General features: G+C 35.8%; 1 protein-coding gene and 1 long non-coding RNA gene across 2 annotated transcripts; one reads left to right on the forward strand and one right to left on the reverse strand.

Annotated features, from left to right (window-relative positions):
- The first annotated feature begins 5,675 nt into the window (after window positions 1–5,675).
- Window positions 5,676–9,399, forward strand: LOC127905273 (uncharacterized). Its single transcript, XR_008059112.1, has 2 exons — window positions 5,676–6,290; window positions 7,607–9,399. It is a non-coding gene; the product is annotated as an uncharacterized LOC127905273 (long non-coding RNA).
- Window positions 9,400–9,567: 168 nt separating this feature from the next.
- On the reverse strand, window positions 9,568–11,698 carry LOC7478535 (cis-prenyltransferase 4, chloroplastic). The gene is made up of 3 exons (XM_002298279.4): window positions 10,980–11,698; window positions 10,703–10,770; window positions 9,568–10,266 (listed from the first exon to the last, which is right to left on the reverse strand). Exons 1-3 carry the CDS (start codon window positions 11,379–11,381, stop codon window positions 9,819–9,821), a joined length of 918 nt encoding a protein of 305 aa, XP_002298315.2. The 5' UTR covers window positions 11,382–11,698; the 3' UTR covers window positions 9,568–9,818.
- Window positions 11,699–17,628: the final 5,930 nt, after the last annotated feature.

Consider the following 17,628-nt stretch of genomic DNA (forward strand, 5'->3'; position numbering starts at 1 on the left):
AAAATAAATTTTTAAAAATAAAAAAATATTATTTTAATATATTTTCAAATAATAATATTTTCAACCATCTTATACATTATCGTAAGCTTTTCGAGATCAATGATGGTTACTTGAGACAGGAGGGTGCCTTTGGAAACTGAAATTGCAGTTTGTTCTCGATAAGTATTGGAAAGCAAAAGCACAGTCATGAACTGATGACTTGTCAAATGTTATGAAATATCTATTAGGTGATTTAATGGTAAGAATTTAAAATTAAAAAAATTATTTTTCCTATAATTTCAGATTTAAGTCTTATAATTGCTAATATTAATGACTATTGAAGATTTACCTAGTCGTTAATTTTAGGACCTGTAGGAATTAGTCAAGGTACACACAAGCTGGCTCGGACACTCCACATGAATAATAATAAAAAATAAGTATAAGGTTTGGATTTTATCGCCAACTGTTTAGGAAATTAAAAGAGTTATCCACCACCTAGTTTTAGGATAAGAAATTGAATAGCATTATCGGTCCACTTAAGCCCGTGATATAATATAGTAAGCACCTACATGTTGACTGAGATAAATATTAATATTAACGTTGAAGTTTCTCGTATTGTTCACTGGAATGACAAAATCAATACAAAGAACTGGTTCCTCGGCCGATCTTGCGCTCTCGAAATGTACATTTCTTCCGAAGATACTAGGTGCGTGAGAAATTTCATGACTTCTGTCGCACCCTCACGAGAACTCGATGTCACGGCGATCCTCTTCGAAAGCGGGAATTAATTTCGGGGTTTTTGTTTTGTGAATAAGGAAGTCGCCACCTAATATTATGGTCACTAGGAACTCTAACTGATCTTTCAGAGATTCTAAGGCAAAAGACTGGTTGCGTAAAGGGAAGGTTTTAGCACCCCAAGTACACCCTACCTAAGGTAAGCTGCTTGATGTTTGGTTTGTCTTATAATTGCTATGTTTGGTTTGTCTTATAATTTGAAATGTCCCCAATTATAATAAAGGCTTTTTTCAAGGATTTGTGATTAAATAAATAATCATGACTTATTATTCCTAGAAAAGTATTTTGGATATTAACCACTTGGGGTTTCTTTATCCAAATATTAACAGCGAATAATAACAAGTTATTCCCAATAATATTTTGGATATTCATCCATTTTGGATTTTTTTTTATCTAAACATTAACAGTGAATAATAGATGAATTCCCTCAAAAATAAGATTTTTGTATTTTTTGGAATATTGGCCATCATGCTTTGGAATTTACGAACATGTTGTAAAATCCAAAATGCAGGAAAATAATTTTTTGTGTTTAAGAAATCCATGCTAAAACACATTTTCTTTTAAACTTGGAATTTTTTTTTTTTTTATATAAAAAAAGGAACGTTCCAAAACAATGTTAGGGTATAGGCCGTATGCAACACACAATAAAATATTTTTTTTGTTTTTTTCAGATATATATATATATATATATATATATATATATATATATAATACAAAACCACAAAATAAATACACGAGAAAACCAACGATCTTACTCATTTTTTTTTGGGCTGGGTCCAATTCGGCCCATGTGGCTGGGCTGAACCCAGCAGGCCTAGTCGGGTCACTAGCCCAAACCAGTGACCCGGCTAGGCACAAAGGCATGCGTGAGTTTCCTCACGCATACATTGCCTGGTTGCTGTTTAAGTGAATTATAATTCACTTGAACAGTAACAAACGTAACTAAGAATGCATGCAAAGCTGGGAATAACAGACCTAGAGGCGGAAACGAAGAAGCTGCAGCGGTGTTGAAGGCGTGCTGGCTGATCTATCAGTATTCTCGTCTGTTTTTTTAGCCCCTTTTCCTTCTGTTCTCTATTTGCGTCTGTCTCTTGTGTTTTTCTCTGCATCTTCGTCCCTCTCTCTGTACTGGTTTTAGCTCCTCTGTTCTCCCCTGTGTCTGTAGATTTGTTTGCAGAAAATGGAGCAAAGACCGAAAGGCAGTCCCTGCTTGCTTTAGCTTTTGATGATCTTAAGAAACCTTAATCTTTTATGTTGTTCCTTTCTAATCTCCCTCTCCTTCCTTTCCTCTATTCTCTCTTCTGCCTCTATGTGTTTTTTTTTCTGCCTCTCTTTCTCCGCCTAGTGTCGCCTGCCTCTCTCTTGTTTCTCTTCTCTCTTTTTCCTCTGTCTCTTTCTCTTTTTTTTTTCGTCATCTTCTTCTCCCAGCAGAGGAGGTTTATATAGCCTAAACAACAGCTCTATTTAGGAAACAAAATACACTAATATAGGATGTAAATCTCGGCTAATTTCCAATCAAATAATGCAAATGAGAAACTAAAATATTATAATTCCTATTGTATGATTCCAACAATTACTTTCCAGTGATTAAAGGGTGGTACAACTCCTTTCTTTCCTTCCTTAGCTTGCACCGTGAGGCACCAACTGTTTCCTTTGGAATGAGGCAGAAAAAACATGGTCTGCAGCTCTCAAAAATCAAGCGAGAGAATCATGGAAACCAGCAGGAAGTTGCAGAGAAAAGGAAAGAAATCAGATGGGGAGGGGTGTATGCTACAAGGTCTTATTTCCTTATCCAGCGTGGTAGAATTCCTGTATTTCCTGATGATCCAGTCCCCTCTTCAATTTCTTAAAACCCAACCAATTTTCTTTTAATTTCATCTTCAATTAAACCCCTCATTTTAGAACTTTTCAATGCAGTCCTTGATCCAAAGAAAGTCCTTCAAATTGGCCTGTAATCCCTCGAATCAGACCTGAGAACTTGGGTTAAACCCTTCTCACGGCAGGATTCTCTACCTTCACATTAGATATTCAAATGGGAATATCTTAAGCTTTTGATATTGAAATCAAGAGATTCAAAAACCCAAATTCATCTACGCGTACATGTCTACAACTTTCATGAAGGATTCAAAGTGAGATAAATTCATTTTGAGGAACAGAATCTAGCCGCAATCTGATTGGTCAAAAGGATCTCCTAATCTGATTCGAAAACTGACTATGCGGAGCATCCCAATCTGACTAAGAGTCTGACATAAGAACAGCGAGCCTAAGACCCAATATAGGTCAATTCTTTAACATTTCATGAATGACGGAATATAGCTAGGATGGTCAGATATTACACGAAATCAAGTCAGAATCAAAGTCTAAGTTGGAACAAAGTTGGTATTACAACAGAATTGCGACAGCAGCAGAATCAGTTTTTTAGTGCAAATTCTGCGGGATTTATCCAACCTTAAAGACTAGATAAAGAGGGAATGAATTTAGCATCATGAAGACTCCTAATTAGCCTAAAAAACCTAACGATTTCGGCAGCAAAGAGGAAGGATAAAGAGAGCAGAAAACAGTTGAAACAAGGTTCGAAAAACACTTTTTTCTTCTTTGCTTTTGTCAATCTTCCAGCAAATATGAGCTAAACTTTTGTATTGGGTTCAAAAGAGGTACACACCATCTCTAGCATGTGGGGCCAAAAAATGAGTAACAACAGATGCCCCCTCTTTACAATGTTTTACGAAGCAAAACTCCTCAATGTTTTGCATAGTAAGCTTGTAAATAATAAAAAAAGTCTTCATTGCTTGTTGAGTGATCCACTCATCCAAGGACTTCACTTTTTTTAGAAAATGATCTCGTTATCATGGGCGACCTAACTTTTTTGAAGAAAATTGGTCTATTTTCACAGGCGACCTACCCACAGACACTCACACTAGTCTCTTTTCAGGGGTGACCAGCCCACACACACTTACCCTGGTCTATTTTCACGGGCGACCTGCCCACACACACTCATTTTGGTATATTTTCAGGGGCGACTACCCACGCACACTTAACCTGGTTTATTTTCACGGGCGACCTGCCCACACACTCACACTGGTCTATTTTCACGGGCGACCTGCCCCTTTTTTTTTTAAGAAAAAACTCCACGTTTTTTCTAAAAAAAATGATCTCAATATCGGGTAACCTGCCCATCTTAGATTTTTAGAAAAACTCATTAGCTAGGTTACAAGTTTGTCATGTCAACTTGGGTTGATCAGACCTAATTTTTTAGATTCTTTTTTTACTCCATTTCATGATTCTGTATTTAATGGGTAATAATTGAATTACATCGTTTGTTTTATTCTAAATTTTTAGGTTATCATGATAACTTTTTTTCTTAAAAAAATTTGTTCAACTATTGTTGATGTTTTTTACTGTATAATTTAAATAAAACTAATTTATTTAACTCAGTAAAGTCTGTAAGCAGTATCGGGAATTTCTTTTTCTATTTCAAAACATGGTTACAGCACATGAAGAATATTTTTTTACCGTGGGTACAAACCAAATCCTAGAGCAATGGCAAGAGGCAGGCAAGCTCAAGTGAGGGGTTCTGACTGGATTTGTGCAGTCAAGCTAAAGGACCAAGATTCAAAACAATAGGAAATACTTCTCGTACGGGATAACACCATCCTACATAATTCGGATTGTGGCTTAAATAGAGGTTGTTAAAAAAATATAATTTTTAATTATTTTTATATTTTTGAATCATTTTAATTGATGTTAAAAATAAATAAAAAATTAAAAAATATATTATTTTAATATATTTCTAAAATAAAAAATACTTTAAAAAATATCTTCAACTATATTTCTAACTACTCGAAAAAATGTACTCTAACCTCTATAATTCCCTCAAGGTGATCTTGGAACTAAAGCAGGTGGTATGGCCAATTCCGTAGCTCGAAGTTTTTATCCAATTAATTAGTCGCTATATTTTTTTTAAAATATATATATATTTCTTCAAAATTGTATATAACAGTTTCATATTTTGAAAAAGGCAGTACGATCATGATGAATTACATCTATTCATCACCCATTCTTAGATTCTTTATGGTCTCTCCATTGCATAAAAGGCCCTCTATGCCGTCGCAGCATGTAGTGTTAAACGTAAATTGAACAAGACTTTGTTTGTCGAGAGGATGAATAAAGAAAATGATACTGGTAGCTTGAGTGGTTAACCTGTACGACAATTAGAGGTGGTGGGTTTAAGCTGAGGCACGTTCCTCTTTTTTTTTTTTTGCAGCAAGCGCAGGCGACAGTTGTCTATGTTTTGTTTTTCAAAAAAAAGAAGGGGTGGCCAATCACATGAGTCTGATCTGCTACTGAAAGGCCAAGCACTGGACCTGATCCTTTCCTTTGTTTTCCTCTTATTTTCTTCAAAATTGATTTACGTTTTGATATAATTCTTGAATACTATTATAATTTTTTTTGAATTTTAATAATCTGTTTTCAATTATTATGTATCTAATATAAACATAATAATACCAATAATAAATTGTTTATGAAAAATTCAATTTAAATTGTTTTTTTATTCATAAAATTAAGAGAACCAATTATTCAAGTTAAAAATATTGTCATAAGATATTGTGTTCATTAAAATAAATAGGAAATACTTTTTTCATAACCCAATTTTTGAATTTTTAAAAAATAATAAATAATAAAATCAAAAAATGAATGAATAAAAAATATTTGAGAATTGGGTTAAAACAACATAAATTTAATTTGAGAGTCAATTTGGTAAAAAAAAGTAAAGGAATTGGAAGTTTGGGGATTTAATTGAATTTGAAATTGTTTAATTAATGAAATCAGGGACCCAATTGTTAAATGTCAGACGTTCAGGGAGTAAATTGAAGATAGCCATTTTAATAGGAAAAAAAACCCGGCGCCGTTTCTACTGCTCATCACCTTCTTCAGGAGACCGATTCAACAAGAAGAAATGGCACCAAAATTGAACCACGTCTCCTTCCCACAATCTCGTTTCCAAATCCGTCAACAGTCCTGCATGAGTAGGATTGTTAACGGCTTCATTTACAGGAAGAAATGGCATCAAACCCGGACAACGTTTCTTATCCATGATTTCGTTTCCAGATCGATTAACAGTCCTGCATAAGCAGGACTGTTAAGGACTTTATTTACTCTCTGTGGCCTTATAAAAGGCCAGAGAAAGACGAACAGAAGGGAACAAAAAAAAAAGGAGGAAGGAACGAACAAACAAAAAAGCAAAACACAAAAGAAAATAGAGAGGAAACCAGAGGAACAAGCAAACACAGACATAAAAAAAAGAGAAGAACGAATAACACAGAGACGAGACGAAGAACAGGAGACAGACAAAAAACACAGAGAGCAGGGGAAGAAGATGCAAACAGAGGAAGAATAAAATAAAGCAAAAAAAAGAGACCAGAAATCAAAGAAGAAGGGAAGGAAAAACAGAAGCAGAGGGAAACATTGGTTAACCAGCCCTCACCGTCATCTTTGTCTTCAGGCAGCAGCTCCAGGTACACTCTTCTTCCTCTTCCCCTCTCTGCAAATTCAGTTGTTACAAAAGCAAAATAATTTTCCTGTCACTGTGACCAGCCGGGTCACTGGTTTGGACAAGTGACTAGGCTGGGACAGCTGGGTCCAGCCCAATCTAAAAAAAAAAAAAAAACTGGACTCGGCCTGGGTTTCAGGCCTAGTCGGTCCAATCCCCTTTATTTTACCTTTTTGTTTTGATATCGGGCTGACCGAGCCCTTTTTGGATATTAGAAAATTTCAAAAAAATTCGTGGACTTTTTTGAATTTATTTGTAGGTCTCTTGCATTTTTTTTAAGTATTTCACTGCATAATTGATCTTTGAATTTTTACTGTGAAATGCAAATCCGATATACGATACTTTTTTTATAAAAAAATAAAAAAAATAAAAAAAATACATGCATTGATTTTAAAATTATTTTATTGGCTTATTCACTGACGCCAGAGTCAGGAATACCATATATTTTTTTACTACGTAATATTTACCAACGCTAGAGTTGAAAGTATCCGTTGTTAAATATTTACTAACGTTAGAGTCAGGAATATTGCAAGCAAACAATCATATCATAAACTAACAAACTTTTAGCAATTTAAGACAAAACCAACAATGCAGTCTGCTTTAGGCAGAATGTTTAAAGGGTAATAATATCTTCTCTTTTACGTAACCAGTCTCGTACTATATAATCTTTGTTGACAAGTTAGGATTTTTAATGACCATAATATTAGATGGCGACTCCTTAAACAAGATCTTTCTGTATTAAAGAATAAAATGTCTGAAATTTATTTTTTTTTATTTTTAAAACCGTCAATGTCGAGTATAACAATTTTAATTATAAAATTTATCTTGAAAAACAAAATTTAATCTACATTAATAAATTTAATAACAATACTAAATAATTCTTCAAATATAAACCTTTTCTTTTAGGTTTGCAAAAAATTTGGTCCTGTCAGCGTGGCGTAAATCTATAAACTAGTGTGTGTGTAAATTTCCGATGGCGAATTACTTGACTCGATGGATATGGGAAGGGACCACTGACTTGAGCACGAAATCAATGTTGAGTCAACAATCATCGGGAGCCAAGCGAGATCGAGACCCGTCGTATAGGTTGGGGGAAAAACAAAGCCCTTAGGGTAGGGGGCCGTCGTGCCTGCGCTTCCTTAAATGCCGGCTAGCTTTCACATGTACTTATTTTGATCTTTCCTCAGCTATATTTATATGTTTCACCATCAATTATATATTGTGGCCAGCACCTGTACAGAGGAGCAAGACACTTCTAACTTCTAGATCTGTATATTGTAGGTCCTCGTGATGGGTTTTCTGATTGATAATTTGGCAGTTAATTTCATCGATTGACAAAGTTATACAGGTTAGAAAAATGGGGTTCGAGTTTCAAAATCTCTGAAGGGACACAATATCAGGTGCAGGGACCCTAGAGTATAATCACACATGAACTATCAATATTGGCTACAAGAGGCCACCTTCGCAGGCAGGTTTCAAGGATCATGCAACTGGTTGAGCAAGAGGATTACTTGTAGACCGATTCTTAATGGTCAATCAAAGCAGTCGATTGGTTACCATTTTGAAAAACAGAAAACATCTATGCGTAAACAATAATTTTTTAATATTTTAATTGAAGTTTGTTTTTGAATTCAAAATTTGAACAAAAATATATATTTTATGAATATACATTAACAATAATTTTTTGATATTTTAATTGAAGTTTATTTTTGAATTAAAAAATTAGATAAAAATATATATTTTGATTCATAAAATATATTTGAAAGAAAAAATTCATAAAATTATAATTTTTGCGTGAAACGATTGACCGGTTCATGCAACTGGATCAACCGGCCGACCAGTTGAGCAAAAAAATTGACAATGAGACTACATTTTAAGTTGTCGTATTTCAGAAGCTCAACATATTTAAATGTCACTATTTTGAAATGCAATAATTATCCTGTCGTGCTTAATAATAGCAATATTTAGTAGATATAGCGTTTTAGAAGCGCAATGTGTTATTTCACTAATTTTTTTTTAAATAATGTTATCTGCAAAAACTTTTAACTTATTTTGCTAGTTTTCTTAACAAAATCAGATTTCTTTCATTTTACAAAATCGGATAGAAATGAACACCCACAAATCAAAGACTAAAGACAAGCAAGCTATGTATATCATGTGACCATGTCAACAATCAAGGTTATGGTTGCCACTACAACATGGGATGGCGCAACCATCAAAAAGGTCAATTTTATGTGCTTTTATTTAATTTTTCAAGTCAGGGTCAAGTCTAGCTTTAAAACCTTGGGGTACATTTCAGTATTTAAAATTTTCTGCAAATTTTATAGGTTTAGGCTTATTTTAGCAGTAATAAAATATTAATCTTTTTTGTTTAGGACTTTACTATTCTAAATACATATAAAAGTAATTTTTTATTTTGAAATTTTTAGGTGGTGGTCCAGTGGTAAGAGTTTGGGACCAAGAGATTTGCTCCCTCTGGGTCTCAGGTTCGAGCCTTGTGGTTGCTTATATGATGGCCACTGGAGGCTTACATGGTCGTTAACTTCAGGACCCGTGGGATTAGTCGAGGTGCGCGCAAGCTGGCTCGGACACCCACGTTAAACTAAAAAAAACAAAAAGACAAGCAAGCTGAAATGAGTAGCATGGAGAGAAACACAGCAGATAAATAAGAATTCCCAGCACACGAAAAGAACAGCAGTAAGGTGATAATCAGTCCACAGAACAAGGAAAGGAAAAAATGGGAGTTGGATAGTCGAATTTTGGGGACCAGCCCCGTCACTGTCCCCGATCACACTGCATGAACAAGAAAAATTGGAGGCAACTGAACAGCGGACAAGATGTTGCTTCGAGTAATTATGATCAACCTAGCTCTCTACTAAAATAAGCAAGAGTTATATCAAAATGTGCCCTTACAAAAATCAATTCTGAATCTAAGAGATATATGCGGATAAGAGTGCTGGGATTACCATCGTTCCGGAACAAACCAAATCTTTGTGGCACAATTAAAAATGTCACAAATTTTTTGTTCATCTTATCAGTTTATTACACGATCAGAATTATCAAAATTACTTAAAGTACCAATCTCCATCATCGAACCAAAGCGGCGCAATGTGGAAATTTATATTGCTTTCAGATTTTTTTGGAAACCTTGATTTCTTAGAATCTTGGTTGCGAAAATTCTTGTCGATCTGCACTTGAAATGATGGAACAGAAGATATCTGAACAGAAACATAATCGCAGCGTGTGGAAAACAAAGCTTTTTATTTATTTAATAACCATGAGTATTTTATTATACAATGCCCTGAATCATACAATGGCATTGAATATTAGGATTATGCTTGCTCTGCTACACTCACACGTGTTAGGTGCATATTCGACTAGCTATCCCGGAGCACTGGGCTTCAGAGCTGAAGCTCAACGAACGGTGAAGAGAGCTTTGCCTGACAGAAATGACATTCATATGAATAATACAAGGAATCTAAATAGCATGCAGTTATGAATGCCGTCCACCATAGCGTCTCTGCCTCTGCTGATAGGAAGTTAAGGCCTCTATAAACTCAGCTTTTCCAAAGTCAGGCCAGAGCGCTTCTGCAAAGAAAAGCTCAGTGTAGGCCAGTTGCCACAGTAAGAAATTGCTGATCCTAAGTTCTCCGCTGGTTCTTATCAATAAATCAGGACATGGATACTGGGCACAATTTGTTTCCAACTCCTGTTCAAGTAGGCTTTCATCGATGTCTTCCAACTGAACAATACCATCCTTCACCTTGTGAGCAATGCTTTTGCATGCTTGTGTAACATCATATTTCCCGCTATAGCTGACTGCCAAGATGAGGTGGAGTCTGCAATTGTCTCTCGTCTTCTCCTCTATATCACTTATCAGTTTCTTTAGAGACTCTGGGAGCCTGGAGGAGTCTCCAATTGTAGAGACTCGAATACCCTTCCTGTGATTAGCAAAAGAAGCATCAAGACCAGTAAATGTGACGATAATAAATCAAACTGATAGACACCTTTCAATGTTTATGTTATTTTCAAATGGCTTTGTATGGCATTTCTACGGCAGTGATGCCATAAACATGAAATAATATTCACTGGTTATTATTCATTTGATCACTCCTCAACATTTCGATTCAAATTCACACATTCATTATATCGCCTACACACAAATCAAGCCAAACTTCTGTCAATCAGAGAGGATCTACGATTAGGTTGACACTAAAACATGCTGTTGATCATATAAAGGAACCTTTTTTTGGAGCAAAACTTTTATCCAGAACTATCTTTGGATAGAAAGTCCAGACCTTATTATATGTAAACTAGACAAAAATATGAAGACACTGGATAGATGGTAAGAGAATGGACTAGCAGATAGAGAGCTACCTCATAAAGTTATCCAACTCGGACTGCAACATCCTTTCAAATAAACTCAACAAGAAAACAACCTCCATCTGCACTACAGCAAGTTAATCCACTCCTCACTTCCCTGTCTTACAAACTCAAATCACAATCAAAGTGTGTGCGTGTGCGTGCGTGCGTGCGTGCGTGCGTGTGTGTGTATAATCAAATTTAAGGCCTTTTACTTAAAGAATTTGTGAACTGATCACTACTAAAATACCTGCTAAATTAAAGAAAGGAAAAGAGAGAGAAGGCTGCTGACCTTAGGCCTAGTCCAATTGTCATAAGAAAAGGCAAAAACAGTGAGCACTCTAATCCCCCACTCACAACACGACTTTACAAGCTCCCTAAGTGACCGTCCACCAGCTTCATGCCCAGCAGATGCTGCTGAAAAACCCCGCTGCCTGGCCCACTTCGCATTGCCATCCATTATCACTGCCACGTGCCGGGGCATCACCTCCCTCCGTAGACCCTCCGGCAATGGCACCACCGCCCCTCCTTTATTTTCTTCGTCTTTGAGAGCCAAGTCATGCTCGGCCGCGAGAAGTAAAGTAGGGAACCGGGGCGTTTGGTCTCTTCTGTTTCGAAAGAGAAAGTGGTTAGCTTTTTGAGGCGTTGGAATATTGTTGTTGTAAATTGGTGTTGGAAAATTCAAGGATTGCATTATCCGTTTTAGAAGTTGAGCAATTAGCACTTTAGCAGTGTTTAAGCAGCGCTTCGCTTATGTTGCTCAATAAACCACTTGCCTGCTTGCTACGAGTATTGGTTTTTATGACCGTTGGTTGCTTCTAACTTGTAATTATAAGTAGAGGCAAGGCAGCATCCAAATCCTGTAAAACGAAACCCATCCACTTGCCAGCCGCTAGCTCTAGATTGGTTTGCCAACGTTAAATGAATGGATTAATTTCTCCCTTTTTGTCTTTTCTTCAAATTATTTGAATACATTAAACGTGTTCTTTTAAATTCGTTTTTGGTTCAACAACTTGTGATTAGAGGCGGAATTAGGGGGAGGCAAGCAGCGTCAGGACCTGTAAAACATTTTAAAATTTTATATTATTTAGTATTTAAATATAAAATAGTATAATATTTTTATTTTAAATAAATAGACTTTTTAATAATATATCTTATCATATTAATTTTGGCCTTCTTTATCAAATACTACTAGCTCCGCCCCTGCTTTTGATACTTTCCTTCTTCATATCCGTTTGAGATTGTAGTAGCGGTGACGGTTCAAAGTACTTTTCGCTTATAAATACGTTAAAATAATATTTTTTTTATTTTTTAAAAATTATTTTTGATATTAGCACATCAAAACGATCTGAAAACATAAAAAAATTTATTTTATGCAAAAACAAATTGAATTTTGAGGGAACGCAGTTTGCACCGCGTTCTCAAACATGCTCGAATCATCACCTCTCTTAATTAAACTCAGGCTTGATGGGAAAAGAAATGGAGATAATTCCAGTGGCGGGTGACTATTCCACGCGAACCTTGTTTAAATTTATTTACTAAAAAAAGTTACAACTTATATCCCAAAATTCTTTCTGCCGAGGAATGATATTATTTGGTGTTTGGATAATGATTAATCATGTGTTCACATCAATATTTTCTTCTTCGAAGCTTACAAAGTATTTGAATGGTGGTAGAAGTCCCAGCACCTGCAAAATAGTCTTTTTTGGTGGGGTATAGAGACTCTCGGATAATAAAGTTAATAACTTTTAAGTAGAAGATTGTAATAAATCAAAGAAATAGTTTTAAATTCTAAGAACAAGAATGTTTGTTCTTGTTTGGTATGATAAATGATTTAAGGATTAAGGTATGAATGCTTTGAGAGTAAAAATTGTGAACCCTTTACCTGGATGGTTTAGAGGGTATTTATAATCCTTGAATCTTGTCGTTTTGATGGAGTATAGGGGATGAAGAGTCATTTTCTTCTAATAGCAGTAATGATAGATAAACATGTTTTACACATTATAAATGAGGTGAAAATGTGATAGGCCTCTAGGAGACTTTTTATACGCCTATAGATGTAGAGAGATGATTATTCCTAACATGAACAGTTCATGTTAACAATATAAGAATAGATAAAAGGAGTTTTATGGTCTTGATATGGGTCTATAATGACCTCTAGTCAATTGGGGCTTGACGCGTATCCAAGCCCATGAGAGATAGGTCTGGCAACTCGTTATACCTATATTTGCTTGGGCTTAGCACGTTGCCGAGCACAAGTATGTTGGGTTTGACAACTCATCTGATCCATGCTCATTTGAGCTCAACACATGGTCGAACCCATGTATGTTGGGTCTAGCAACTTGCTAGACCTACATTCACTTTGACCCAGTATGTGGCCGAACCCAAGCATATTGGATATGACAACTCGTCAGACTTATGTTCACTTGGGCTCAGCATGTGGCCAAACCCAAGTATGTTGGATCTGGCAAACCAAGTATGACTGGGTTGCCTAGGGCACCAACAAACTTGTTAGGGTAAATTTTATCATTACTACCTCTATATTTATGTACCCTTACAAGGGTTTGTGAGGTATGTCTTTTGTTATTATAACTCGAGTCCGACTCAGCTCCACCCTAACAGGTGTACCACCTTTTCTGCTTTCAATAAGTTGTTGGGAATCCTCAAGGTGGAGCTTATGGTTAGAGTATTCAGACACTGTTATATGCTAATCAATAGTGCTGAAGGGAGGCCTTCCATCCTTTGGTTTTTTACTTTTTTCTACTAGGCTAAGAGGGCCTATGAAAGGTACTTTCAAAGGTAAATCCACTCATGTAAAGAAATGAAGGGGAAAATAGGTGATAGTAAAAGTCAATGGTGGCTAGACCTCATAGAGGCTACATTGTTATCTGGGGTTGCTCCCACTTTTAAAGAGTGCCCCCAATGGTGTGACCAATAAGCCTCTTCTCAATGAGGAAGAGGAAATGCTATGCAGTAGGCTATGTCAGCTTTAGACAGAGTACGAAATCAACTTCATGACTCAAAGACTTTATTAGCCTTCTGATAATAGTTAGTCATTTTTTTTTTTTTAGCCTATCATTTTATTCATCATCTAACGTTTTCCAAGAGTAGCTAAATTAGAGTTTAGCGAGTCCACATCATTTATGCCTAGCCACGTGACCACTCTAACACCAAGTCATGCCTTCTTGTTTGAAGACCTTTCAGTCTTCCTCTTAGAGGAATCCATAGTATCTAGGAGGATGGGTATAGAAGAAGCTCTCATAGATGTTGAGGGGCTCCTAACAGCTGCTCTTTCAACTAAAGGTCAGGCATTAAGATATTACAAAGGGAAGTTAAACTATAGAGGGGAGTTGATCTCCAATATTAGAGGGTTTCAAGGTGCCTACTCCCACCTCGGTCATCCTTGATGTTGCCTCTTGCTGGAAGAGATGAAGGGTCTTTCTTGCTTCTGACTTTGATGTGGAAGTAATAACTTCTTTAACTAGCACTCCAGCTTCACTCGACCCAATTCCTATGTTTGTTGGGTCTTCATGCCAGGTGTTTTATACCATGAAGGTGTAGGCTGGGTCTTCATGCCAGGTGCTTTATACCATGAAGGTGTAAGAATATTTCTCTAGACTGAACCTGAATCATGCTCCCTTCTGCTTTCCCAATCTCAATGAGAAGGAGAGAAGAATCATGAAGTCTATCCTACAAGAGAGGTCCACCCTAGGGCCTAGGGGACTGGAGGTAATAGATGTTTTGGAAAGGTTGCTCACCCTTCCCTTTAATGTTAGCACATTGACAGACCCTAACTATTAGTGCCACTTGGTTATAATTGGGCAGATGGCCTTTCAGGTATGAAGAATTATTTTTATATAATTTTTATTTTCTAGTGAACTAGTCTTTGATAGTAATAATTTAACTTATTTTTGTCACTTTTTGTTTGCATAGACCTTCATAATGTGCGCTCATTCGAGAAGTTGATGAACCGATGAGAGAAGGGTCATAAAAGAGGTCATTGAGCAGTATCATGCTGATAGGATAAAGGTATGTAGAATGGGGGAGGATAAGATTGCTCAAGATGTTGAGTTAATGGCTATTAATGTTTTCCATGCTCAATTGCAAGGGGAAACTAAAGGAATAGGCCTACATCTTGAGCTCTACTAGAAAGAAGTTTGGCGAGATGTACAACCGAATAAACTATTTGGAGAAAAAAGTAGTCGAGCTTAAAGAATCCAAAAAAGCCTTGAGGGAGGAGCTGAAGGCGGCAAAAGAGGAGGCACAAAACTCTTGTACAAGGATAGAGACATTGAATAATTTTTCTTAAGAGATCTATGTTGAATATGAGGAGTCTGTCTCTTTAGCAGAGACCATCGGGGATAGGATCTTTTTATCCATGAACAACTTGTATTTCTTTAACCTCTCTATAAGAATGCATGTGGGCTTTAGTGAGTCCTTTCCTAATGGCCAGGTTCCAGACTTCAAGGATATCTTCCTAATGCCTAGGATGGTGTTTACCTTGCCTAAAAGCCAGGACTGGACAAATAGAAATCCTTTTTTTTAGTAGAAATAATTTGTATTGTTTATTTGCCTTGGTCTTGTAGGGTTTTTTTTTTATTGTTTTATCATGTAATGAATACTATAGCTTTAAGCCTTGGATTTGGCCTTAAAGCCTTGAAGATTTATTTATATATATATTGAGTTACATTATGTATTATCTTATTATTTTATAAGTGTGGATGGAAGGCCTTTTGATAAAGTGAAGACCTCTAGGTGGTTTGTGTGGGTCTAACGCCCATACTTCCAAGATTTTTAGGTTGGCATGCTCGGTGGGACTTTTTTAGTCATTGTGTATGGGTCCAACACCCATACTTATAAAATTTAGGGAGACTTCTTTAGGCCTCTTATATGGGCCCAATGCCCATACTTAGAAATTTATTTAAGAAATTTTCTTGGAGAGTTTAGTTGTTGCCTCCCTGCTTGGAATGATGAGGAACTCTCGATTGCAAGAATACCCATAATTCGTTTAGTTTGGCTATCCTTAAGAGGATTGGAGATGTCTTTGGGCATTGCTAAGAGAGTATGCCAACTTAGAACTGCATTAGAGAATGGTGTTATCACACTAGGAAGGTTTCATACCCGTCCTTTGGAGAGTGTGGGGTTATTGCCCTAGGGAGATCATATACTCATCCCTTGAAGATTGTGGGGTTGTTGCTCTAGGGAGGTCACATACCCATCCATTGGAAATAAATTATGGGGTTGTTGCCCTAAGGAGATCAAATACTCATCCTTTTGAGACTGTTTTTCCTTAGGTATTATCTAAAGAATATTGAAACATAATTATTTCAAATAAGATAGTCATAGATTAAAAATGTATCATTAAATTTCAAAGAAAAACATGTATTTTTAATATTGGGCCAATGTCTTATAGTGTAATTCTACAGCTTCGATTTTAAATGAAATGGTTAGAAAACATACGAGGGACTCATAAATAATTTTAGAATGGTCTCTGAATTTTTTCAGAATTTTTGGAAATCATTTGGGGTTTTGTTTAGCAAAACAGGGGAAAAATTAGTGCTAAAAGAAAAAAGTAGGGCATGTTTGCCAAATACTCCCTTATCCAAAAACAGAGGCACAAAAAACACATTAAGGCCGTGTTTGGCAAACACGGCCTTAATAATAAAAAAACATTTTTTTTTCTTTGGTGAAATTGGACATGCCAAACACTCTCTTATGTCTAGAAAAGGCGCATCCTAGCCATGTGGGCTGGGCTTCCTGGCCTAAAGCCCAAACCCAAAAAACATGATCTAGAAATAGAAACAAAGAAATGAAAATCAAACGAGGTTTTTTATTTGAAATTGATGAAGAACAAGAAGAACACAGTGGAAGAATCTACAAACATGGATTCAAATTCGAACTAGAGTTAACAAAATCAAAGGCATAACGATATGTAAAATCTTCATTTAAGCAAGATTTTAAAGTTGGACTATAACAATAATCAACTAATCATCACGATTATTTGATTTTTTTGTGAAAAATCCGAACGAAGAACTAAGGATCAAATGCCAAGTTTTCAATGTTCTTAAGCCATTAGAACCCTAGATTAGTGATCAACAAGCTTATATGCATATGTAAGAACCAACAAATGATAAAAAAAGATATGAACATCAAGGATATAAGGCAATCTTCAATCGATGAACATCAAACCCAGAAATGCAGGTAAACCTAGAAATGTCCAATAGAGGTTTAAACCTAGAAACTAGCACAAAGACCCATAAAACAACCTAAACCTAGCAACCATAGCTTAAGTATGCTCTCATATCTGGCTTAGATCTTCCAACAAACCAAAAAAAGAAAAAAGAAGAAGAAATAAAGAGAAAACAATAAGCAAAACCATATTGCCTACAACAAACCAAAAGCACTTTTAACATTGTTCCATTAACTATTTTTCATATTCTTAACCATAAACAACATGCATTGAGCTCAAACAAACCCAACCAACCACTAACAAAAAAAAAAAAAACAGCAACACCATATTTCAACACATTCTTTCATAAAGCCTTTATTAATCATCTTCAACACTAAAACATGCTAAAATATGTCTCAAACTACCATTTATCATTTCAATAATGATCATGAGCATCAAACTAAACTTCAAACAAAATTTAAAGATGCAATAAATATTAAATCATGGCATAACTAAGCATCTAAAAAATTAAACAAATCATATATTGCATTAAAACTAACAAGTAGCTTTAAGGGTGTCATGACGTGCACATATCGAATGTCGGAGCTGCCTCCTGAATTGAAGGGGTTTTGAGTTTAATCATAAAGTTATTATTTAAGGAAGTTGTCACCTAGTATTATGGTCACTAGAAAACCTACGGTCTGTGAGAGTCTGGGTAAGGGGACTAGTTGTGTAAGGAAAAGATACATCACCCGCAATGCACCCTACCTAT

This window comes from Populus trichocarpa, chromosome 1 (assembly GCF_000002775.5).
Source record: "Populus trichocarpa isolate Nisqually-1 chromosome 1, P.trichocarpa_v4.1, whole genome shotgun sequence".
Taxonomy (NCBI): Eukaryota; Viridiplantae; Streptophyta; class Magnoliopsida; order Malpighiales; family Salicaceae; genus Populus; species Populus trichocarpa.